At 34.2% G+C, this 25389-nt stretch overlaps 3 protein-coding genes across 4 annotated transcripts; 2 read left to right on the top strand and 1 right to left on the bottom strand.

The window, feature by feature from the left end:
• The first annotated feature begins 8695 nt into the window (after positions 1-8695).
• LOC103842746 (myosin-5) lies at positions 8696-18600 on the top strand. Of its 2 annotated transcripts, XM_033279173.1 has the most exons (38): positions 8696-9237; positions 9494-9619; positions 10178-10315; positions 10389-10534; positions 10627-10783; positions 10877-10935; positions 11045-11204; positions 11284-11433; positions 11516-11652; positions 11747-11893; positions 11979-12080; positions 12301-12358; positions 12452-12553; positions 12700-12737; positions 12820-12946; positions 13040-13210; positions 13288-13419; positions 13586-13695; positions 13793-13853; positions 14052-14229; positions 14455-14660; positions 14752-14871; positions 14953-15051; positions 15166-15384; positions 15553-15692; positions 15919-16036; positions 16114-16170; positions 16234-16284; positions 16380-16550; positions 16624-16770; positions 16859-17068; positions 17152-17289; positions 17370-17440; positions 17520-17619; positions 17700-17813; positions 17891-17971; positions 18056-18126; positions 18225-18600. In XM_033279173.1, the coding sequence occupies exons 1-38, from the start codon at positions 9235-9237 to the stop codon at positions 18346-18348; spliced, it is 4539 nt and encodes a 1512-aa protein (XP_033135064.1). In that variant the 5' UTR covers positions 8696-9234; the 3' UTR covers positions 18349-18600. The 2 variants fall into 2 exon arrangements, with proteins under 2 accessions (XP_033135064.1, XP_009117654.1); XM_009119406.1 differs by lacking the exon at positions 8696-9237 and having other exon boundaries at positions 9488-9619.
• LOC103842745 (putative disease resistance protein At4g11170) lies at positions 18512-23329 on the bottom strand. The gene is made up of 5 exons (XM_009119405.2): positions 22678-23329; positions 21285-22359; positions 20877-21182; positions 19584-20789; positions 18512-19504 (listed from the first exon to the last, which is right to left on the bottom strand). Exons 1-5 carry the CDS (start codon positions 23139-23141, stop codon positions 19331-19333), a joined length of 3225 nt encoding a protein of 1074 aa, XP_009117653.2. The 5' UTR covers positions 23142-23329; the 3' UTR covers positions 18512-19330.
• LOC103842744 (disease resistance protein LAZ5) lies at positions 23248-25146 on the top strand. The gene is made up of 2 exons (XM_009119404.2): positions 23248-23837; positions 23916-25146. Exons 1-2 carry the CDS (start codon positions 23410-23412, stop codon positions 24994-24996), a joined length of 1509 nt encoding a protein of 502 aa, XP_009117652.1. The 5' UTR covers positions 23248-23409; the 3' UTR covers positions 24997-25146.
• The last annotated feature ends 243 nt before the right edge of the window (positions 25147-25389 follow it).

Raw genomic sequence — 25389 nt, 5'->3', positions numbered from 1 at the left:
TCAGCTAGTTATTAAGTTTCATTTCACAATCAAGCACTGTAATGAACTCAGTCATCACTCAATCATAGAATACGGTTTATTATTTAAGACCTCCCATTATCCTAGGACTTTAGGACCCACACAGCTCAAGCGGACCATTCCTCCCCTTTTCTTGCTGCTTCCTGTGAAGTCGCCTGCCCTGGTAGGCCCGCCGCCCAGTTCCTCGGGTTCGGACCGCCTTTGCAGTGTATTACGACCCCTTCCCGCCAAGACTCGGCGTGACTCAATCTTACCGGCGCCTCTATTCTTACCCTGCCATTTTTATCCGATGCTATGGCCCCGCATCTCCGCCGTTTTTGAACGCTACGGCCGCCGCGTTTCCTTTCTTTCCACCCTTCCCCGGGTTCTTTATCCCACCCTTCTTGGGTGATTTATCCCACCCTTCCCGGGTACCTTTCTAATCATTCATTTTCAACCCTTTTTTTTATCATTTCCTTTTCTTTCTTCATTTCCTTTTTCTTTAGACTCTTTCCTTTCTTTCATTTCTAGACGCCACCCGTTCTCGGTGTCTCATTCAATTCAATAAACAACCATTTCAAGGATGTCCTATCATTCATCTAATCAACCGGTTAGCGTCTGCTATTAACCTACTTTTAATTCTTTCTAAGCATCCTAGCTTTCAACCACAATCAAGAATAGTTCATCAACCAATCACTCATTCATCTTTCAATCAACACAACAATCCGTTTACTGTCCTTAATCAGCGCGAGCGTTCTTATGCAGTATGATCTATCACCCTAACATCAATCATGATCTAAACCATCCTAATTCCTCATTCAACAGTATACAAGATCATGAACAAGATCTGGAATAGAACACCTCACCTTAGCCTTGATCTGGATCTGAGAATAGGAGGTAAGAGAAAACGGGATCTGAGATCTGTGACACCACGCGGCCACCACCACCACTCGCGGCTGCTCACGGCGAGGAGAGAGAGACACGGCCGAGAGAGAGAAGAGGAGAGAAGGAGTCGCGGCGAGGAGAGAGAAAGAGTCGACGGCTAGGGCTTCCAGTCTCCGGGGATTCTCTGCAGGGCTTCGCTTCTAGATTTCTGATGAGAGAAAAAGAAGTGGAGGCTTGCTTTTATAGGGGAAGAGGTGGGGAAAACCCTAGGGTTTTCTAATTGGGCTGCAGAGGACCCATTAGCATTTAAAAATTTAAATGGGCTGGTTTTGGGGTGTTACAATCTCGGTGGTGGTCGGGATAGAGAAAGATGGAGTCATCAAAATCAAGGCTGCTGTCTACAAGAGGGAGCAGATTCATCCACCTCTTAGACAGAACCGATTATGCCAAGAATATCATCTGGCAAACTGCTGATTGAATCTCTACGAGATATAGACTCCAACTGAGCCTTTCTTCTGCCTGCATGCAATATTATTTATTATTATATGCATGGAAACAAAAAAAAGCTATTAACGAATTTTGATTAACAATATACACAAATCTGCCTAAACGAATGGGGGGAAAAGGATCAAAATCAAACTTACGTTTTAGAATCGAAGCCAGACCCATTAAAGCAAAATTTGAATTAGATTTTGGAGTTAGAGGAAGAGAATCCTCCTCTTATTATATATGACTAGGTAATAACCCGCGCCTTGCGCGGGATGTGATTATTAGTTTCGTTATTTTTAATAAAAAAGACAATAAATCTGTTTAATCTGGATATTGGTTAGGTTTTACGTTTTTTTGTTTTTAATCTTCTAAAATATAACTATTATTTTAAATTAATATTCATTTTAGTTTATTCGGTTAAAACATTTGATTTTTTGGTTTTTTCGGATAAAAACCTAAAATTAATATTATATGTTTATTTTCATATTATGAAGTTTAGATAGTTGTCATGTCGAACCAATAGTTTCATATTATAGTTTTTAAACAGATAATAGTTTAAGAAAAAGAAAAGAAAATTATTAAGACAAATCATTTCACTACAATTTGGTCGGTAGTGAAAGAAACATTAAGAAAAAATATTTCAACTTTCAAAAAAATTAGATACTTCAGCTGTGGTGAATACTTAGTTATAAGATGCTCACATCAAGGTGCACATGTATGTTTATATAAAAAGTATATAAAAATAGTTGAAAAATATATAAAGATATTGTTAATTAATATTAAATGACATTTTTGTTCAGAATAATACATGAAAGATAAAATTAAAATTTATTTAAAAAAAAAAAGACCTTGACATTAGTCATTTTTTAATCAAAAGAAAATAAAATTATATTCGTAAATAGGGGTGGACACATATCAAGTATCTGGATATTTGGAAGCATTCTTGTCAATTCGATCTTTAGCCACCTAGATATTCGGTGACTCCGATATCCGAAATGTTTTAGAATTTTAAAGAATATCCGATTTGATTCGTAAATAAAATAAAATTTTAAAAATAATTTAATAATAACATTTTATTACAAAAATAAAACATTATATAACCTTTTAATTCTAGTACCTAATATAATAAATTTATATTGTAAAACTGATATAAAGTATAATATATATAATTCTTTTCATATATGTATATATATGCATATAACATATCGAATTAGATATATGTTCCTAAAAATATTGGTATTAGTGATTTGCTTCTTTTTTGGATATTGTATTTTAGTATTTGATTTGTTTCGTAAAGTTTCAAATATCAAGATTTTTTGGTTCAAATCAAAACGGATAACAAATCGAATCAAAATTTATGAATATTTTGCTCAATTTTATCTGTAAACAATAAAAATAAGATATATATAGTTTGGCTTTTGATTCGTTATCTATTTTTATTCGAACAAAAAAATCAAGAGTTTTATTGGAACTATGTATGTGAGTTTTATATTAAAAAAATCACAAAGTACATAGTGTGAAAACATTTATGACTATAGTGTGAACGCGTTAGCATATTTATTATCAAATCATTGTGAGGCTGCCACGTGTCTATTATAATGTGAATGCATTTATTACAATGCTTCTCTTTTAATATATAAGGGATTAGGTTTCAGCAAGTGGTCGTGCAAATTTGCCGCTCACAGTTTTTACTTTTATTTCCCCTTTACCCAAAATTTTCAGTTAAACCACCTTTTTAAGGAAAGACGTTTCTACCAAAATTCTTTGTTTCCATATATGGTACATTCAAACCAGTAAATAACATTTTGCGTCCATATACTACATTTATTTACTACCCTAACTAGGATAAGACCCGCGCCTTGTGCGGGATTAAGTTATTATTTTTATTATATTTTGGAGAATGAAACAATAGTTTGGCATCATTTGGATTACGGGTGTTCAATCCGGATATCGGGTTGGTTTTGGTTCGGTTCGGTTTTTTCGGTATTTGGTTAGTAAAATATAACTACTATACTAAATCCATATTTACTTTGACTTTAGTCCTTCACAAAAGATTTCAACTGGACGACTAAATTAATCAGCCAATCTTGTTGCTTTAAATCATTAGTGTTTATATATATATATATATATTATTTAGTTTGAATATTTATTAAATAAAAATTCATATGCGTTATATTTTATGATCATTTGTAACTTATTATAACAAAAAAATAATCTATTGATCACAAAATTTTCATAGTGGAATATTCAAATTTCTAATAATATATAGACGTTTTGAAAAATTCAAATATAACATATAAGAAAAAATATAAATGTTTTTATTATATATTTAATGTGATTTTTTAATATCTTTCAATAATATAAAATTAAAAAAAAAAGAACTAAGATACCAAAATTGTTATCAAATACTTATTATTCATAATAATTAATTTTCATATATACTTTAATCATATTAGGTAATTTCGTAGATTCTAATTAAGGAAAGTGCAAAAACAATTTTGGTAGATTATTTATCAATTCGATAGTTAGTTTAATAAAAAATATAATGTAAGTCAAGATGGACCAACCTATTTTTCTAAGAATAGTATATTTTATATAGTCATTTATTAAATGAGAATTTATAATCATACAGTTCTATGATCATTCATATCATTTTATAACTGAATATTTAAATCATCGATAACAAAATTTTCAATGTGAAATCTTTAATAAGTTTATAATTTATAAATGTTTTTAAAAATTCATTGAAAGTTTTAATATTAAAATATTTATGTAATCTTATGGTATATAGTATAATCTATATATATATATAAATATATATGTTTTATTATTAAATGATATTTTTTACTCATATGGTTTTAAAATAATGTGTATCTTCTTATAATATTAAATAAAAGTTCATATTAATACAATTTTATGATCATTTGTAACTTATTATGACAAAAAAAAAATCTATTGATCACAAAATTTTCAGAGTGGGGATCTTCAAATTTCTAATAATTTATAGACGTTTTGAAAAATTCAAAATATAACATATAAGAAAAATTATAAATGTTTTTATTATATATTTAATATGATTTTTAAATATATTTTAATAATATAAAATTAAAAAAGAACTAAGATACAAAAATTGTTATCAAATATTTATTATTCATTATAATTAATTTTCACATATATGTTAATCATATTAGGTAATTTCGTAGCTTTTATTTAAGGAAAGTGCAAAATATTTTTTGGTACGTTATTTATCAATTCGATAGTTAGTTTAATAAAAAGTGTAATATAAGTTAAGATAGACCAACCTATTTTCTAGGAATAGTATATTTTGTATAGTTATTTATTAAATAAGAATTTATAATCATACGGTTCTATGATCGTTCATATCGTTTTATAACAAAATATTTAAATCATCGATAACAAAATTTTCAATTTTTAATCTGAAATCTTTAATAGTTTATAATTTATAAATGTTCTTGAAAATTCATTGAAAGTTTTAATATTAAAATATTTATGTAATCTTATGGTATATAGTGTTTAATATATATATATATATATTTATTTATTTTATTATTAAATGATATTTTTTACTCATATGGTTTTAAAATCATGTGTATCTTCTTATAATAAAAACTAGGATAAGACCCGCGCCTTGCGCGGGATTAAGTTATTATTTTTATTATATTTTTGAGAATGAAACAATAGTTTGGCTTCATTTGGATTACAGGTGTTCAATCCGGATATCGGGTTGGTTCGGTTCGGTTCGGTTTTTTCGGTATTTGGTTAGTAAAATATAACTACTATTCTAAATCCATATTTATTTTGACTTTAGTCTTTCACATACTTTTGAAAGATTTCAACTGGACGACTAAATTGATCAGCCAATCTTGTTGCTTTAAATCATTAGTGTATATATATATATATATATATATATATATATATATATATATATATATATATATATATATATTATTTAGTTTGAATATTTATTAAATAAAAATTCATATGCGTTATATTTTATGATCATTTGTAACTTATTATAACAAAAAAATAATCTATTGATCACAAAATTTTCAGAGTGGGAATATTCAAATTTCTAATAATATATAGACGTTTTGAAAAATTCAAATATAACATATAAGAAAAAATAAAAATGTTTTTATTATATATTTAATGTGATTTTTTAATAACTTTCAATAATATAAAATTAAAAAAAAAGAACTAAGATACCAAAATTGTTCTCAAATATTTATTATTCATAATAATTAATTTTCATATATACGTTAATCATATTAGGTAATTTCGTAGCTTCTAATTAAGGAAAGTGCAAAAAAAAGTTTGGTAGATTATTTATCAATTCGATAGTTAGTTTAATAAAAAATATAATGTAAGTCAAGATGGACCAACCTATTTTTCTAAGAATAGTATATTTTATATAGTCATTTATTATATGAGAATTTTTAATCATACAGTTCTATGATCATTCATATCATTTTATAACTGAATATTTAAATCATCGATAACAAAATTTTCAATGTGAAATCTTTAATAAGTTTATAAATTATAAATGTTTTTGAAAATTCATTGAAAGTTTTAATATTAAAATATTTATGTAATCTTATGGTATATAGTATAATCTATATATATATATATGTTTTATTATTAAATGATATTTTTTTACTCATATGGTTTTAAAATAATGTGTATCTTCTTATAATATTAAATAAAAGTTCATATTAATACAATTTTATGATCATTTGTAACTTATTATGACAAAAAAAATAATCTATTGATCACAAAATTTTCAGAGTGGGGATCTTCAAATTTCTAATAATTTATAGACGTTTTGAAAAATTCAAAATATAACATATAAGAAAAATTTTAAATGTTTTTATTATATATTTAATGTGATTTTTAAATATATTTTAATAATATAAAATTAAAAAAAGAACTAAGAAACAAAAATTGTTATCAAATATTTATTATTCATTATAATTAATTTTCACATATACGTTAATCATATTAGGTAATTTCGTAGCTTTTATTTAAGGAAAGTGCAAAACATTTTTTGGTACGTTATTTATCAATTCGATAGTTAGTTTAATAAAAAGTGTAATATAAGTTAAGATGGACCAACCTATTTTTCTAGGAATAGTATATTTTGTATAGTTATTTATTAAATAGGAATTTATAATCATACGGTTCTATGATCGTTCATATCGTTTTATAACAAAATATTTAAATCATCGATAACAAAATTTTCAATCTGAAATCTTTAATAAGTTTATAATTTATAAATGTTCTTGAAAATTCATTGAAAGTTTTAATATTAAAATATTTATGTAATCTTATGGTATATAGTGTTTAATATATATATATATATATATATATATTTATTTTATTATTAAATGATATTTTTTGCTCATATGGTTTTAAAATCATGTGTATCTTCTTATAATAAAAATGTTAAACTATTGATCATTAATTTTTAACATAATAATTTTAATAGTTTTAGTCATTTATTGTCGTTTTTAAAAATTCAAAATATAACATATACGAAAAAATCTAAATTTTATTTTTATAGCTAATTTGATTGTTTAATTTATTTTAATAATATAAAATTAAACAAAAAGTGATGGAGGAGATATACATTGTTATCAAATCTTTATTATTAAAATCATTAATTGTCATATATATATTAGTCATTTATGGTAATTCCGTAGGTTTTATTTAAGGAAAGAAAATATCATATCATATCATTATATCATATAGTTTGACCAACTTATGTATCTAACAACATATAAAAATCGAATGTGGACCTACTTATTTTTCAATTGAATGTAATTGACTACCTAATTGAGTGCCACCTATGCATTGGGGCCTCTTTTAATTAATACAAAATTGAGGTTACATCTTTTCAAATGTTCCTCAATTAATATATAAGGGATGTTAAACCATTGATCATTAATTTTTAACATAATAATTTTAATAGTTTTAGTCATTTATTGTCGTTTTTAAAAATTCAAAATATAACATATACGAAAAAATCTAAATTTTATTTTTATAGCTAATTTGATTGTTTAATTTATTTTAATAATATAAAATTAAACAAAAAATGATGGAGGAGATATACATTGTTATCAAATCTTTATTATTAAACTCATTAATTGTCATATATATATTAGTCATTTATGGTAATTCCGTAGGTTTTATTTAAGGAAAGAAAATATCATATCATATCTTTATATCATATAGTTTGACCAACTTATATATCTAACAACATATAAAAATCGAATGTGGACCTACTTATTTTTCAATTGAATGTAATTGACTACCTAATTGAGTGCCACCTATGCATTTGTGCCTCTTTTAATTAATACAAAATTGAGGTTACATCTTTTGAAATGTTCCTCAATTAATATATAAGGGATGTTCATCTTACTCAGAAGACTGATATCATTCGCTTACATCTAGGGAAGTTAAAAAGGGTTTTGAGACCAGCCTTGCCCATAGAAATCCAGCTTTATTTTAGTGCAGCTTTATTTTACACCTAACAGTTTACTTATCAATGAGCTGAGCTAGTGTTAATCTATTCATAATATTTTTTCGTAACACAAGTAAACAATATTATCTTATGATCATTTAGATAAATATAATACTTTTATTAAAATATTTATATTGCAAACAAGATTTTCATGGGAAAATTCATTTTTTGGTTTGCCAAAATTTTAAATTTTGCGGTTTTGGTGAAAACTAAAATTTTGGGTTTTGGTGAAAAACTCAAATTTTGCATTTTTAGCGGAAAACTTCAATTTTGGCGGAAAACCATATGTCTACGGTTTTGGCCAAAAAATTAATTTTTAAAGTTTCATCGAGAAAACTTGATTTTTTGATTTTACCCAAAAAACTTCATTTTGCGATTTTGTTGGAAAAATTCGATTTGACAGTTTTGTTGAAAAACTTCTATTTCAGTTTTGTCGAAAAACTTCATTTTCGGTTTTAGCAGACAACTTGTTTTTAAGATTTTGACAAAAAATAATAATAAAAAAAAACTATTTTTGTGATTTTTGAAGTTCTGGCGAAAAAACAATTTTCTAAATTTGAACAAATTTAAAATTTCAATATGTATTTAAGTATTGTATAATATTTGTGTTAATCAAAATAAATGAGCTTTCTAAATTTGAACAAATTTAAAATTTCAATATGTATTTAAGTATTGTATAATATTTGTGTTAATCAAAATAAATGAGCTAAAATTTAAGTTCTATAAAATTTAGGGCTTACATTTTTGAACTCTATTTCAAAAATAAGGATTATGGCTAAAGATGTTGAATAGAAGGTTAGGATTAACCCTGTTAAATTGTACTCATATTAACATCCCAAATTACATCCAACCTAAACCACTTGTTTCAGTTTCATGATCTTCAATCGATATCTACAAAATATTTTTGAAAATTTTTCTTAATGAGGAGGGATTTTAACAGCTAAGTTTTCAAACTCTAAAATCTTGAAATAATAACGTACAATCAACCGATGCCGTCCATTTTCAATCAACTATGGGACCCACTAGTGGGGTATCCTTATCAGACAAATACAAAAATCTCCAAAACACACAAATCAAAAAAAAAAGAAAAAAAAAACGAAACGCTTTTTGAATTTCTCCACCGGCGAAGACACACACCGATTCAAAATCCCTCCTCCTCCTCCTCGAAGAAGAAGAAGAAGAAAGAGCCTTCCTTTCACAGAGAGAGAGAGAGATCTCCGGGTGAAAAGACGTTGACTTTAATATAACCCTCCAAGTCTCTCATCAGAGGACCATCAATCAACTCTTCGGGAAGCTGAACACAAAATCGAGATTTAATTTAAATGGTATTAATTCAAAATTCCACTTTTCTGTTTTTGCCATAGTGTTGTCGTGTCTCTTTGTATTCTTCAGCTACAAAAAGCTTTTGACTTGTGTAAGATTTTGGTTTGACTATGTCTTAGCTCCATTCAAGAGGAGGCTTATACTCTTTCAAAGTTCTCGTTTTTTTTTATATATTTGAAGTAACTTTTGCCTAAAGCTGCTAAATTGATAATTGGTTTGCTCTTGGACCCGATGTTGATGTTGTTAAATGTAATGCAGGCTGCTCCGGTTATAATAGTGGGCTCGCATGTGTGGGTTGAAGATCCGCATTTAGCATGGATAGATGGACAAGTCACTCGCATCGATGGTCAAAACATTCATGTCAGAACTAAGAAAGGCAAAACCGTAAGATTCCAACTTTTTTGTTTTTTGTTTTTACTTGTATCAACGAGGAGCTATTGCATGTGGGTGAAGTCTATAAAGAGTTGTTGGAATAATTGAGCTGGTGAATTTACACTTTCAAAATGGGGGTACTGTCATAAATTCAATAGTCACGTTATAACCCTAGGTTGCAAGCTTTTAACTTCTGCATTTGAAAGTAAATGTAGGTTATTGTGCTTTTTAAGTGCTGTGATATAACTAAATAGCATACTTAATAGAGGAGAGGAGATCTGGAAAAGAAGTTATTTTTGTGGACTGAATGTCAATAAGGACAATGTTTTCTCGGACTATGGTGTAGAGTATACAAAGCTTGCAAGCTAGCTTTATATTTGGCAGTTATCTTGATATGTTGTTTCTCAAGCGTATAGGGAAACAACTCAATGTAGTATATTGCAGCATGAGATGTGCTAGCACAATTGTTTCTCAAGCGTATCAGTTTCCACTATATACGCTGTTCCACACAACTCATTTTCATGATATATATTCATGGTCCTTCTCACATATTGTCATGTCGATTTTCAGGTTGTGACGAGTGTATATTTTCCCAAGGATACTGAAGCTTCACCTGGTGGTGTAGATGACATGACAAAGCTTTCATACTTGCATGAGCCCGGAGTCTTACAAAACCTTGAGACGAGATATGAACTCAATCACATCTACGTAAGCAATCTCTTAAGCCATTTATCTAAGATAAGCTATTTTTATACTGATTAGCACTGTGTTACTTCTGTAGACATACACAGGGAATATCTTAATTGCAGTTAATCCATTCCAAAGACTGCCTCATCTTTATGCAACCGATATGATGGAACAATATAAAGGAATTGGACTTGGAGAACTAAGTCCTCATGTTTTTGCAATCGGTGATGCTGCATACAGGTTTGTGCATGTTCACACCCATCTTTTTCTTATCATACTTGTATCTATCTCGTGAGATCACTTGCTGATTTTGTCACGGTGTAAGATATTAGGGCGATGATTAATGAAGGGAAGAGCAATTCGATTTTGGTAAGTGGAGAAAGTGGTGCTGGTAAAACCGAGACGACGAAGATGCTCATGAGGTACCTTGCCTTTTTGGGAGGGAGGTCTGGTGTTGAAGGAAGAACAGTTGAACAACAAGTCTTAGAGGTTTGTTTTATTTACTCTTTCATGATTAATGGGGAGTATTCCATTTATGGATGTATACGACTTAATGCTTATATCCCCACTTAAATATTGCAGTCCAATCCAGTTCTGGAAGCATTTGGCAATGCAAAAACTTTACGGAACAACAATTCGAGGTGTGCATTCACCATCTTTCCAAATCAGCGATTAGTTAGTTACTAGGCTTTGTTGTTAAATGCTTGGTTTGGAAAAAATATTGAACATAGTTTTTAATTATTCTCGCAGTCGCTTTGGTAAATTTGTTGAAATCCAATTTGACAAGCATGGAAGGATATCTGGGGCGGCTATCAGGACTTATCTGCTTGAGAGGTCTCGTGTTTGCCAAATCTCAGACCCTGAGAGAAACTACCATTGTTTTTACCTTCTTTGTGCTGCTCCACCAGAGGTATCTCAAAATGTTGATTGACACATTATGTGCTTGTTCATCCTACGTGTACTCATTTTTTTTTTTGGCAATTTTGCAGGACATAAAGAAGTACAAGCTGGGAAACCCACAGTCGTTCCACTATCTAAATCAGTCAAGCTGTTATGAACTGGATGGTGTTGATGATGCTAGTGAATACCTTGAAACCAGAAGAGCTATGGACGTAGTTGGAATCAGTAACGAAGAACAGGTCCTCAAATCTTGAGTTTTGTCAGGTTTTCTTTCAAGGCTATTTCCATGTTAGTGTCTGACATGTAAAGTAATATTTTCAGGAGGCAATCTTCAGGGTGGTTGCTGCGATTCTTCATCTTGGTAACATTGATTTTGGACTAGGGGAAGAGATTGATTCCTCGGTCATCAAGGATGAAAATTCACGATTCCATCTTAACTTGGCCGCAGAGCTACTTATGTATGCTCCTTCTTTCCTTACTGTATTTGAAACTCTATTTTTTTTCCATCTTCATCGGGCTAATGTTCTCTGTATTGTGCACATGTTATGACAGGTGTAACGCCCAGAGCCTAGAAGATGCTCTTATTAGACGAGTGATGGTAACACCTGAAGAGATTATCACGAAAACTCTTGATCCCGATAATGCAATTGCGAGTAGGGATACCCTGGCAAAGACTATATATTCTCACTTGTTTGACTGGTAAAGCAAATTATTTCCCTCTTCTATTTCCCATTCTGGCATTTGCATATATATTTGTCATAATGCATTGTCCTTTGGTTTACAGGATCGTGAATAAAATCAATACTTCCATCGGGCAGGACCCAAGGTCAAAGTCAATTATTGGAGTTCTGGATATCTATGGGTTTGAAAGTTTCAAGTGCAATAGGTAACGTTTTTTTTTTTTTTGCTTTCACATTTACTCCATTTCATTCCTAGGGTGTAGGGAAGATCAATATCAAAATTTAATAGGAAAATACGAGTTAGATGTGAAGTTTAGTGATATTAAGTGGGTGTTACATACAGTTTCATGTAATGTGTGTCAAGATGTTGGAAGGATATCTATTATCGAAGTTGTAGCTGATTTTCATGTACGGCTTATGATACAGTTTTGAGCAATTCTGCATCAATTTCACGAATGAAAAACTGCAGCAGCATTTTAATCAGGTTAGTCAGTTTTGTATTATCCTAATTGGCCAGCGTCTTCACCTCTTGATAAGTAGATTGTACTTATTCTGGTATGGTATCACACTTTTGCAGCATGTTTTTAAGATGGAGCAGGAAGAGTACACCAAAGAAGAGATCGACTGGAGCTACATAGAATTTATTGATAACCAAGATGTTCTTGATTTAATTGAAAAAGTATGTTTCTCCTTAATTTTACCAGTTTATGATATTTGATTCCTTGATGGTAAACCGTATTAGTGTTTAGGAGAAGAGATTTTGTTCCCTGCAAACTTATGTTATGCTTTCCCTTTTCTAATGTTGAAATTGCGTGTCTTCATCAGAAACCAGGAGGAATCATTTCACTTCTAGATGAAGCCTGGTATGCTTTAACTTTCTCAGATTGACTTCTATGCCTTTCTCATAATGCTATCCACTCATGTTTTTTGGTTGGTTCGACACAGCATGTTTCCCAAGTCTACACATGAAACCTTCTCCAATAAGTTGTTCCAGACGTTCAAAGGTCACGAGAGATTTTCCAAACCGAAGCTCTCTCAGACTGATTTTACGATATCGCATTATGCAGGAGAGGTACAGTATTTGCTTCTTTGTGGCTTTTTTCTTTCTCTCAATAGAATTGAAGTTGAAGCTTTCTGTTCTTAATATGTTTCCTACATTTGCAAGGTTACTTATCAATCAAACCATTTTATCGACAAGAACAAGGACTATATAGTTGCTGAACATCAGGCGCTGTTTACTGCATCTAATTGCTCCTTTGTGGCTGGTTTGTTCCATGCGCTTCATGAAGACTCATCCAGGTCATCGAAATTTTCTTCCATTGGGTCACGGTTCAAGGTATTGCATTTAAAATTGCTAAATATGCATTGCCAGTTTTAAAAGTAAGTTTATTTATGTTACTTACTATATCGCAGCAACAACTTCACTCGCTGATGGAAACACTGAATGGTACAGAACCTCATTACATCAGATGTATAAAGCCGAATAATATTCTCAAACCTGGTATCTTTGAGAATTTCAACGTCATTCATCAATTACGTTGTGGGGTAAGGAATACAGTATTCCTTTTGTATTAATATTTTCCTTTTATTAATGTGATCACCAACACATCATAATTAACATACTTAATTTAACACAAAATATCTCTATATATTCTTAGTATCATTAAACGCCATGTTTTCCACATAAACTTACAACTAGTTGCATTTTCAGGGTGTTCTTGAGGCCATTAGGATCAGTTGCGCTGGTTATCCTACCAGACTTGCCTTCTACGACTTTCTTGAACGTTTTGGTCTCCTTGCTCCAGAAGTTTTGGATGGAAAGTGAGTCTCTCTCTCTGAGGTTTCTGCATCTCTAGTGAAAACACTTTTGTTGAAACTAACATCAGTATGCTAAGCAGTTGTATCATAACTTTTACAGTTATGATGATGAAGTAGCTTGCCAAATGATTCTTGATAAGAAAGGTCTGAGGGACTACCAGGTGTGATATACTTTTTCATTGTGGCTTGTTTCTTTCTTTCCGATTTTTCTTTTATCCAGTTTCATGTCATGGTCTTGATATTCTGGGATAATAACCTGTTCTAAAAGAAAAGAAGTATCCTTTTCATTGTTGTTATTATCGACATTGTCAGTATATTGTTCAGGGATCACATACGTACCTTTATCATGTTGTTCCCAGGTTGGAAAGACAAAGATTTTCCTTCGAGCTGGTCAGATGGCTGAACTAGATGCTAGGAGAGCTGAGGTTCTTGGAAATGCTGCCAGAGTCATTCAGAGGCAATTCCGCACATGGATTGGCCGAAAGAAATTCCGTTCTATTCGAAACGCTGCAATTGTATTGCAATCGTTCCTACGAGGTATTTTTCTGCGCATCAGTACTCGAAATGCTGCAATAGTTTAGGCTGTTCACTCACAACTATAGGGCTTAACCGTTAATTTCTCATTGCCTCTTTTCATTTCCATCTGTTTATCCTTTCTTCTTGACCAGCTGCTTGTTTTCTGCTTGCTCATTTCTTCTCTTTTTCTATTGGTGGTGGTGGCTGGTAGTTTAAAGGTGTTGAATATTTTTTTTCGAATTGCAGGCGAGATTGCCCGGACAGTACACAAAAAACTGATAATCGAAGCTGCAGCTCTAAGATTCCAGAAAAATTTCCGTCGGTACATCGCCAGGAAATCTTTTGTAACCAACAGATCAGCTGCAATCGTGTTGCAGACTGGCTTTAAGGGCATGATTGCACGTAATGAATTCAGGTTAAGAAGGCAAACAAAAGCTGCCATAGTGATTCAGGTATGTCACATTTTCCTTATTGCTGAGAGGGAGATAAACAAACTTTGGTGACTGTTCTTTTTGATGCATAAAAGCTTCCTTTCATTTTCAGGCTCATTGGCGTGGTCAGCGAGCATACGCATATTACATAAGACTTAAGAAGGCGGCAATAGTCACTCAATGTGCCTGGAGATGCAGACTTGCTAGGAGAGAGCTTAGAATGCTGAAATTGGTTGGATTCAATCCTTTATAACTTTTTCTTTGCATGGATTTACTTATTCAGCTGTTCACTCTCATTTTTATATTGATTTAGGCTGCAAGAGAAACTGGTGCTCTTAAAGATGCTAAAGATAAATTGGAGAAGCGGGTGGAAGAGCTTACCTGGCGTTTGCAATTAGAGAAGCGATTAAGGGTAACTTTATTGTCAATTTTTTTTTTTTTTTTTGGAAATATCTTTAGGTTAAACTATCATAGTTAATTGCTAAGTTTGTATTATATTGTTTTATCTTTTTTTGCTGATAAGCAGACTGATTTGGAGGAGGCAAAGGTGCAAGAAGTTGCAAAGCTGCAAGAGGCTTTGCACACCATGCGGTCACAGTTGAAAGAAGCAACTGTAATGGCATTAAAGGAACAGGAGGCTGCTCGAATGGCAAATGAAGAAGCAAGTTCAGTAAAAAAGGAACCTGTTGTTGTTGAAGATACAGCGAAAATCAAGTCTTTGAGCAACGAAATTGAGAAGCTAAAGGTAAATAACTGACATCCTTATATCCAAATATACTGGAGATGTAATTGCGCAGTAGACTACAAAATAATGTTTCAGGATTTACGAAAGTAAATGCTTTATGGTGTTAGCCTCCAAATTTGATTGTTCATGCCGTTGATCTAAAATCTGGACATGGTCCTAACCATGCAGGGAATTTTGTCATCAGAAACACATAGGGCAGATGAAGCAACGCAGGCTTATCGCAGTGCATTAGTCCAAAATGAGGAATTAAGTAAGAGACTTGACGAAGCTGGAAAAAAAATAAACCAGCTTCAAGATTCTGTTCAGAGGTTTGTATTTGCATCTCCATGTGAAACTTCCTTATATTCTTTATACAAATATGCTCCCCTATATTGTTTTCTGGATGACAATATATATTCATGAATTCTAGGGTAAATAAGCTTCTCTTTTCTCGTTTAATGCATTTAGAGGTTTCAATAGTATCAGGTATTGCATTTAGTGCATATTTTTCTCTAAAATAGGAAGTCTGACAAAGATTTTCTTCCTCTGAATTAGATTCCAAGAAAAAGTCTCTAATTTGGAGTCAGAGAATAAGGTACTCCGGCAACAGTCTCTTGCTCTCTCACCAGCTAGTAGAGCTTTGGCCCTAAGACCAAAAACTACCATAGTTCAGGTACTACCGGACACCGGCTATGTCTTTGCATACAACTTCTTAACAGTGCATATGTCATGTTTCGTTTTTCCTTGTAGATGCAGAGAACTCCCGAGAGATTTAATTTCTCCAATGGAGAAACAAAACAAGTTCAGGTATTTTAATAAACGAATACCATTTACAGTGATGGATGTTTGATACTTGATCATTTTCTCCAGGAACCTGAAACTGAGGATAGGCCCCAGAAATCGCTTAATCAGAAACAGCTGGTAGCTATCACTTTGAAGTCTGGTCACATATTTTATTTGTGTCGCTATGCATTTTGCAGTCTCTTTATATGAGTCTTTTTTTCTCCATCTTGCAGGAAAACCAGGAGCTACTACTAAAGTCTATCTCGGAAGATATTGGATTTTCTGAAGGCAAGCCTGTTGCTGCATGCCTGATATATAAGTGTCTGATACACTGGAGATCTTTTGAAGTAGAAAGGACCAATATATTTAATCGTATAATCGAGACTATAGCATCCGCCATCGAGGTAGTTTCAATGTTCTTTCTTACCAATGCCAATGTTATGTGTGGTCTCATGCTATATTTTTACATTTTTACAGATGCAGGAAAACGACGATGTACTATGCTATTGGTTATCCAATTCCGCCACACTTTTAATGTTGCTTGAACGCACTCTGAAAGCCGGTAACATACCTCCCTCGAGACATCGGGCCATGTCTACATCTTTGTTTGGACGGGTATCTCAGGTGGTTAGAAGTGTTTACGTGTCTCTCTTAAATTGCTTTAATTCAATTAATCTCACTTTTTCTCTCATGGAACTATTTGGATAAATAGAGTTTCATAGGCTCTCCACAAAGTGTTGGATTCCCATTCATGAATGGAAGGGCGATTGGTGGTGGGCTAGACGAACTACGTCAAGTGGAAGCTAAATATCCTGCTTTGCTTTTCAAGCAGCAGCTCACCGCTTACCTAGAAAAGATTTATGGAGTGATCCGAGACCGGATGAAGAGAGAGATTGCGCCTTTGCTTGCTGTTTGCATTCAGGTAGGCATTATTAGCTTTGGTCTCACAGCTTATATAATCTATTCTCCTGAGTCTGGTTTTGTTTTGATGTTTGATGGAAACAGGCACCAAGGCAACCACGTTCTGGTTTAATAAAAGGACGCTCACATAATAATTTTGAGGCTCAAAAAGCGCTAAGTGCTCATTGGCAAAGCATTGTCACATGTTTAAACGGCCACTTGAGGACTATGAGGGCCAATTATGTGAGGAAAATAAAATTTTCAGCCAAAGCTGTAGTAATGTGTTTGCTTCTCATTAATTTTGAAGCTTTCTAAAACTGCAGGTGCCTTCGTTGCTAATTTCCAAAGTGTTCGGGCAGATATTTTCATTTATCAATGTTCAGTTGTTTAACAGGTAAATGTGTTATAGTTGCAACTGTTTGTGTTGCTGTATATCGAACATGTCCACTTATGTTTTTCCCTTTTATGTGTAGCCTTGTTTTGAGACGTGAATGCTGCTCGTTTAGCAACGGAGAGTATGTAAAAACAGGACTTGCAGAGCTTGAAAAGTGGTGCCATGATGCAACTGAGGAGGTAATAGATGTCTCAAATCCTCTCTGCATTTTTTTCCAACAGTTTTCTTATTAAAAGATGCTCTGTCGGTTTGTTTCTAGTTTGCTGGTTCGGCTTGGGATGAACTAAAACACATCAGACAAGCTGTTGGCTTCTTGGTTATACATCAGAAGCCTAAGAAAAGCTTAGACGAGATAACTACTGAACTTTGTCCGGTTAGTCAAAAATATTATTTTAAATAATCTTTTTCTTGATCTGTTCATCTGTAAGTAAATTTCTTGTTTCTCTGCAGGTGCTTACCGTGCAGCAACTTTACAGGATCAGTACTATGTATTCAGACGATAAATACGGAACACATAGCGTATCTTCCGAGGCAAGTGAATATTGTTATAAGAAAATCCAAAGCTAAGTATGTTACTTAAAAAATTTGATATGACACAAAAGAATGGCTATGCAGGTGATGGCAAGCATGAGGCAGACGGTTTCAGAGGATACCAACAAGTCATTTTTACTAGACGACGATTCAAGGTAAAACATTTACTAGGACAAAAAGGAAACAGTAAGGATTCATCTTAAAAGATTTGATCTTTTGATAATTTTTGTCTCTTGGTTTTTATTTTTTGCAGCATCCCATTCTCGCTTGAAGACATCTCGAAATCGATGCCAAACGTAGAGGTTGCAGAGATCGATCCTCCTCCATTGATTCGCCAAAACACCAGCTTCATGTTCTTGTTGGAAAGGTCAGACTGAAGTAGTCACTACTCGTCTTTACCGAATGGATCTCTAGGACTTTTTCAGATTAGGAGATCAGTGTTGTGCTATAGAAACAGAGCCTGTATATAGGCCTTCTTTGCCAGTGGCTTTCTGGTTACATTATGCTATTATTAGGGGTACAATAGGCAGGAAAACCCCCTTTTTTTTTATAAACCTACCATTGCAAGTTTGCAACTGTTATTTGTGAATTGTTACTTGTCATCATAACTAATGAAATTTTATTACTTATCAATACATTGCAATTTAGAGGTTTAATCTCATTACCTTGTTTTTTGTATCTTACTGCTGCCGTCAATTGTGAGCATATGACCAATCTAAGACATCAAAATGTGAAACTTCTAAAACACATTTTGAAACTGCCGACTGTGAAACTAAGCTATCATATCAAATGGTAGTTTAGAGAGTGTGCCAGCTGATTTGTTCCAGGAAGCAGACTCATTTTGGTTACTCAGGACAAGTTATTGAGGAAACTGAAGTAAAACATGTGTACGAAGTTGGGTTCTTAACTGGTATAGGGAAAGAGGAGTGGGAAGCTACACTGCTTAAACTAAATGCAAAGCAATGTAAAGATATTGTGGAAGCATCACAAAAATAGAGAAACCTACACATGAGTGTGAAGAATCACCTGTATCAAAGCCCCTTTCATCTTTGTTTAGTTTCCTCAGTGATAAATGATATAATATGTGGCCAGAACATGTTAATATGTTGGTACTGAAACTGTGATGACAGTATAGGACTAACCGGTCAATACTTTTTAAAGTTTTATCAAACAGTTTATGATGGTAGCATTTTTGGTCAAGGGACACACGTGGCGTTGTGTGTGTTTTAACTCTTACGCAAATTTGACTTACAAACATGGAGGGGGAAAAAGGTAATGTTAGCTGATAAATGAAAGAACCATTGAGCTTCTTCATTCAGCCAGTGCCATTCAAATGCAACCGGTTATGACCATCATTACCTAGCTATTGCCCATCGTCTTACATAGAAGGAGCACACCCAAACATAGAGCAAAAGCCATTAGTTTCAAGGTTTCGGAGCTAAAACGCTCTGTGTAGATTGTTCTGACACTCCTCATCCCTCGATCAAGCGTATTCAATATCTTAGGTTTCTGGATGCAAGCACATAGCTGTACCTATTAAACGAAATAAAAGGAAGTTAGCTTTGCGTATAGAGATTGAGAGAATAAGGATTACAGTAGAGGGTTGTTTTACCTCTTCACTACGTCTTCCTGATGGAAAACGAGTGAATTGACTTAAAAACTGATTCGGTTGGAAGCAAGGGCTGAGATCAAGGTCATCAACAGAATGATCAACTGAAAGGGAGAAAGTTTCTAAGGACATGCAGCCATGTGAATATAGGTGCTTAATGCTCAATGGAAGCTCTGAAAGTGATTTTAGTTTCATGCAATAGTTGAGGCAGAGAGTTATCAGCGAGGATAGGTCTTTGATGCTTGTAGGCACTGTTTCAAAATCGTGGCGACTGATATCTAAATACGTCAACTTTGTAAAAAACCGAAGCTGATCCGACAATGTCTCGACATGTTTGCAGTTGTCAAGACGAAGCTCAAGCAAATTGTATTTTCCATGGTCTTGTTCTGCCTGCGAAATGCTCACCAATGTGTGGAGGTTGGTACAATCAGAAAGTGTGAGCGTCTCCAGCTGATATAGTTGTGGCAAAGCTTCAAGTCTACGACAGTTACAAAGCCTCACATGTTTTAACTTCGTAAGATGAGTCATTGATGAAGGTAAACCCCTGAAGAAGTTTCCACTTAGGTTCAACTTCTCTAGAACTTGCATGTGATGAATGTCATCTGGTATTTCTTCGATGTTTAAGTTGATTAGATTTAGCTCCATCAACCAGGGAAAATATGAAAAGCTATAACACTCGAAAGGATCCCTTTGCTCACTGCAGTTAACTTGCACGATGTGAAGCAACTTAAAATTGTAGGGATGTGACATGAGCCTAGCTGTTTGCTGCTCCAACAACATTACTTGATGAGGGATATGCTGCTCAGAAACAAACGAAAAATGTTGTGCATATCCTCCAATAACCTTCAACTCAATTTTTAAGTTCCCCTTGATTGATAGATTTGTAAGAGAAATGTCTCGAGACTCTTCTGCTAACGGTTCTGCATCAAGAAAATCCATGTGGACCGATCTAACGTGCAAGCTTCTTCTGCCTTCAAAGAAAGTAGCTTCGGATTCCCTTACTATGATAATTAGATTCTTTAGCCCATCACAGTTGGATAGATCAAGTTTTTGTAGTCTAGGTAGGCTACAAATGGACTCTGGAATCCTTGTCAGGGAAATGCAACCTTCCAGCATCAACTCTTCGAGATACACTGCTTCCTTAAGATCTGGAAGTTCTTTTAGGTACATAGATCCAGTAAGATTCAGCCTTTTCAAATGCGAAAGTCTCTGACATTTGATGAAACAAAACATAAGGAACATGTTGGAAAACATTTAAAATCCCATGTACAAGATTAGTTTTGTTGGGAAACATACCGGGGGACTTCCACTCCAAAGAGTTGTGAGCTTGCTGTTACACAGAATTACTTCTACAAGACAATCTGTGTTGATACTGGAAGGCAAGGTTGTGTAAGGATATGCATCCCACTGTAGCAATCTAAGTTTATAAGGTTGTAAAATTTCGTTTGGATTGCCCTGTGTCCTTGAATCTAAACTTTTGTAACGCCTGTGGTTGTAAATTTTCAGATATTTGAGATTCTCCATCTGCATGAAAACTTTCCAGTCTATATGATTAGGCCTTTCGGAAACATCTAGCACGATGCCTTCAGTTCTTGTCGTTCCCTGATATAATATATATGTCACACTTTATCAAAAAAGAGAAATCATGGCATATAGCCAACATAGAAAAAGAAGAAGCAAAAGACACATTTGTGGACGGCTTACTGCTTTGTCTGCAAGTCGACATATGTCGTACCACTGCCACAAGATTGGTTGTAGGGAAAGGTCGTTGCCTGATTCGTTCCGTCTTCCCATTTTCTCCAACAAATGGTGCATGGCTATACGGCCATTAGTAGATAAATCGATGAGAGACTTTTCCGCTAAAACCCGTATCCCATCTTCACCACGGTGGAGAAGAGACTTGACACGCGAGACAAGTTCTCCATTGAAAAGGCATGCCACATGAAGAAAAGCAGTCTTACTAAGTTCGTCCAAGCTCTCGTAGCTAATATTTAATATTCTTGGAATATTATCGTAAGGAGTCTTTTCAAAGGAACGTAAAGCCTTATCCCACTCCATTTCGGACTTCCCTCGGAGAGAACTTCCCAAAGCCTTGACGGCCAAAGGAAGACCTTGAGCAAGTTTCGAAGCACGACTTGAAAAATCTGAGTAGACACTAGAAGGTGGTTGTCCTCCTTTAAAAGCAATCTGCTGGAAGAGTAGGAGTGCTTTATCATCATCCAAGTACTCAACGTCGTACACTTCACAGGAGTTAAGCAAGCTCTTATCCCGCGTGGTTATGACGATTCGGCTCCCTGGTGCAAACCACTGAACCTCTTTTGCCAAGGCATCAAGCTGTCTAACATCATCAACGTCATCAAAGACGAGAAAAACTTTTGCGTTTCTAAGCCTGAACTCAAGTTGTTGTCTTCCGTGTTCAACGCTTTCCAGCATGACATTCTTTTCACGGAAGATACTAGAAAGAAGTTGATTTTGTAGATGTAAGAGACCATGTTCTCTACAGAGTTTCGCAACGTTCTCCATGAAATAATGATGAGGTGAAAATCCAAGTTTATGGGTTTCGTAGAGATACTTTGCTATAGTGGTTTTACCAATGCCTCCTGTTCCAACGATTCCTATGATACGAGCATCATCCTTGGAGTCCATGTCCAAGAGAGGGCTGAGAACTTTCACGTGAGCTCTCATCCCGACAACATCACGGAAACGTATTGGCAACATAGATAACAACCGGCTTGAAATGTTTTGAACTATTTCTTCAATCATCGTGGCATCGTCCGAGCTGAAACGGAAATTAAGAGATCTCAATAAACTCACCGGCGCTCGATATGTTTTGAAATAATAATAACTAGGTGTTGCCATAATCTTACAATAATAGTAATAGTCTATCTGTTTCATATTAAGTGTCTTGTAGAAAAAAATATTGTTGCAAAATAAGTGTAACATTTCAATTTTATTTTTCTATTGGTTGAAATATGATTAGGGGTAGGGTAATGATGATTTTATATAGAAAATATGTAAAATTAAATATTTTCTTAATCTGTATGCACAAATCTAAAATGAAAATTAATATAAGCAGAGAGAGTAATAAAAATCATACAATTTTGAGGATTCCATGCCCTTTCGGTTGGCTATATCCTTGAGAGCTTTTTTCCAACCAGGAACCTTCTCAGTCATTCGTAAAGAGAAACTTTCTAGGAGCTGCTGATGTCTGACATCGGAAGGTTTTACTTCATAGAAAATCGGAAAAACTTCAATCTCCTTGTTCTCGACAAGTTCCATGATCAACTGAAGCTCATCTAGGCACCAGCTTGAAGTAGCGTAGTTCTTGGAGATAACCACGACAGCAAACCTTGATGTCCGGATGGCTTGGCAGAGTTCGTCGGTAATGGAATCTCCTGGCTCAAGCCTCCGATCGTCTTTGAAGGTAAAAATTCCCCTGATGGAAAGTGATCCGTACAAATGGCCAACGAATATTTTGCGGGTGTCTGGTCCTCGGAAGCTGATGAAGACATCGTACTTCAAGCTTCGATCCGAAGCCATTCGGTTCTGAACTGGATCCATATGGATTAAGAGTTGAAGACTCAAATAATGAGGTTGAAAGTAGAGGCAGCTTTAAGTCCAACTTGTTTCTTCTAACAACCCCCACCACCAAGCTAAGTTCAAAAAAAAAAAAAAAACCCCACCAACTCCACTGGAGGCAAATTTTAAAATGTTTTTTTTTTTTTGTCTTCTTCACTGTCCTTTAAAATTTAAAGAAGCAAATATTATTCAAAGAAGGGACCTAGTTTTTTTTTTTCTCAATCTCTTAGAGACCTTCCGATCATAAGCGATGAAGTTCGATGTATTCCTCAGTTTCAGAGGAATCGACACCCGAAGAACTTTCGTTAGCCATCTTCTCCTTGCACTGTTTAAAAAGCAGTTCAAGACTTTCAGACAAGAAGAAGAGATGCCATGGAATCAACCAGCTTCCACTCAAGTGCTCGAGGCAATTGAAAACTCCAAAATAGCGATCGTGGTCATATCGAAGAACTACACTGCTTCAGTCTCGTGCCTCGACGAACTGGCGAAGATAGTCGAGTGTGAGGAGAAACAATCGCTGGTGATGATTCCAGTCCTACACGAGGTGGATCCTTCAGATGTTTTAGAGCAAGCACAGAATCTTGATGGAGATATCAACAACAACTGGGAGACGGTGGAGAGATGGAGAAAGGCACTGGCCAGTATGATTAAGACCTATCAACAACTATACTCTCATTGGTAATAAATTAAGATTAACTATACATCTGCTGGGTTTATATTACAAACTAATTCTTGACCTCTCCAACTGCATCATAGGGAGGATGGAGACTCAAGTGAGGATGGAGACACAGACGCTTTCATTATTTTTAGAGTTATGCTCCACGTTTCTAAACGTTTGAAACCACCCGAGAAAATGGCACAGACTATGTATTATTGTCACTGGATGATACCTGAAAAAACTGGATTTCTCACCAAGGGGATCATGCTTGTTAGAGATGTTTTCAGGAAGATAGCTGGGAGAATTATGTATGCAGAAAAGCTTATTAGTGTCGTCAACCCTAGTACGCCTGCAAGGAGCCCTGCGTACGTGCAAAAAGACAAGTATGTTACGGGCAACGAGTTGTCTCAATTGGCTCCATCTATTGATTTCGATAGCCTTGTTGGGATGGATCGGCAAATGAAAGCAGTGGACGCACTGCTGCTTAATATGGATTCCGAAGAAGACGGACTTGGAGAAATGGGCATTTGTGGTGAGGAAAGAGTTGGCAAAACAACACTTGCGAGATGTGTTTACCAAAAGGTCTCACCACAGTTTCAAGATCACTACTACTTTGAGTATCAAACCGCACACTCTTTTGGTTCAACCTGTTTGCTAGAGAAAATCGCAAGAGCTGGTCTATCGGCAAAAGTAGCTGTTAGACCGGGTGAAGAGTTAGAGAGATTCGATGAACTTGTGAATGCGAATCTTGGACATCGGAAGGTTTTGCTTATTGTAGATATCCATCTCTATGACACTGGCCAACTCGAAAATATCAGAAACATTGCTCGTCGGTTTGGTCCAGGGAGTAGACTGATATACGTCACCCAGTCCAATCGTGTGCTACTCAAGTGTGGAGTCAAACACCTCTACAAAGTTGAGACTCTAAGATATGATGAAGCTCTTCAGCTCTTTTCACAATTTGCCTTCAAACAGGAACACGTCCCTAGGGAGTACTTCCGGCTCTCCATTCGTGCTGTCCTGATTACAGGTCGTATTCCACTGACCCTAAAAGTATTCGGCTCCTTCCTACGCGGGAAAACCGTCAGTGAATGGGAATCCGAGCTATGTAGACTTGAAGCATCGCAGGATAACTGCGTTGCAAAAGTTTCTAGCTATATCGGAAATGCCTTCTCTTGAAGAAGATGGCTATGCATGTTATGTTACTTCTTCCCTCTTGGATGATCAATATGCTGTTCATAGACGCTATGTTGCTTTCTATCTTTCACTATTTTGTGTATGTTCTAAAGATTGTGCATCGTTGTTTTATGGTCACTACTTATGAGTTCTTGAAGCCGCTTTCGTCCCATGACAGGCAGGCCTTACGGAGAATCCGTAAGTAGCTGACTAAAATGTGGCTTTGCCTTTCTGTTTTTTTTTTTCTTGTTCTTGGTCATGTAAGGAAGGTATCAAACTCTTTTCCTTGTAAATAAAGAACTTTTAATCGACTCTTCTTCTCCCATTGCCAATATTGCTACGGTTATCCTTTAAGTGGAACGTTATGCCTGACTAGATCATCTTGAAAATGGATGA

The sequence above is a fragment of the Brassica rapa genome, chromosome A09 (assembly GCF_000309985.2).
Source record: "Brassica rapa cultivar Chiifu-401-42 chromosome A09, CAAS_Brap_v3.01, whole genome shotgun sequence".
Classification (NCBI taxonomy): Eukaryota; Viridiplantae; Streptophyta; class Magnoliopsida; order Brassicales; family Brassicaceae; genus Brassica; species Brassica rapa.
Note: the sequence above shows the minus strand (reverse complement) of the source record. Positions and strands in the feature narration are given on the sequence as shown.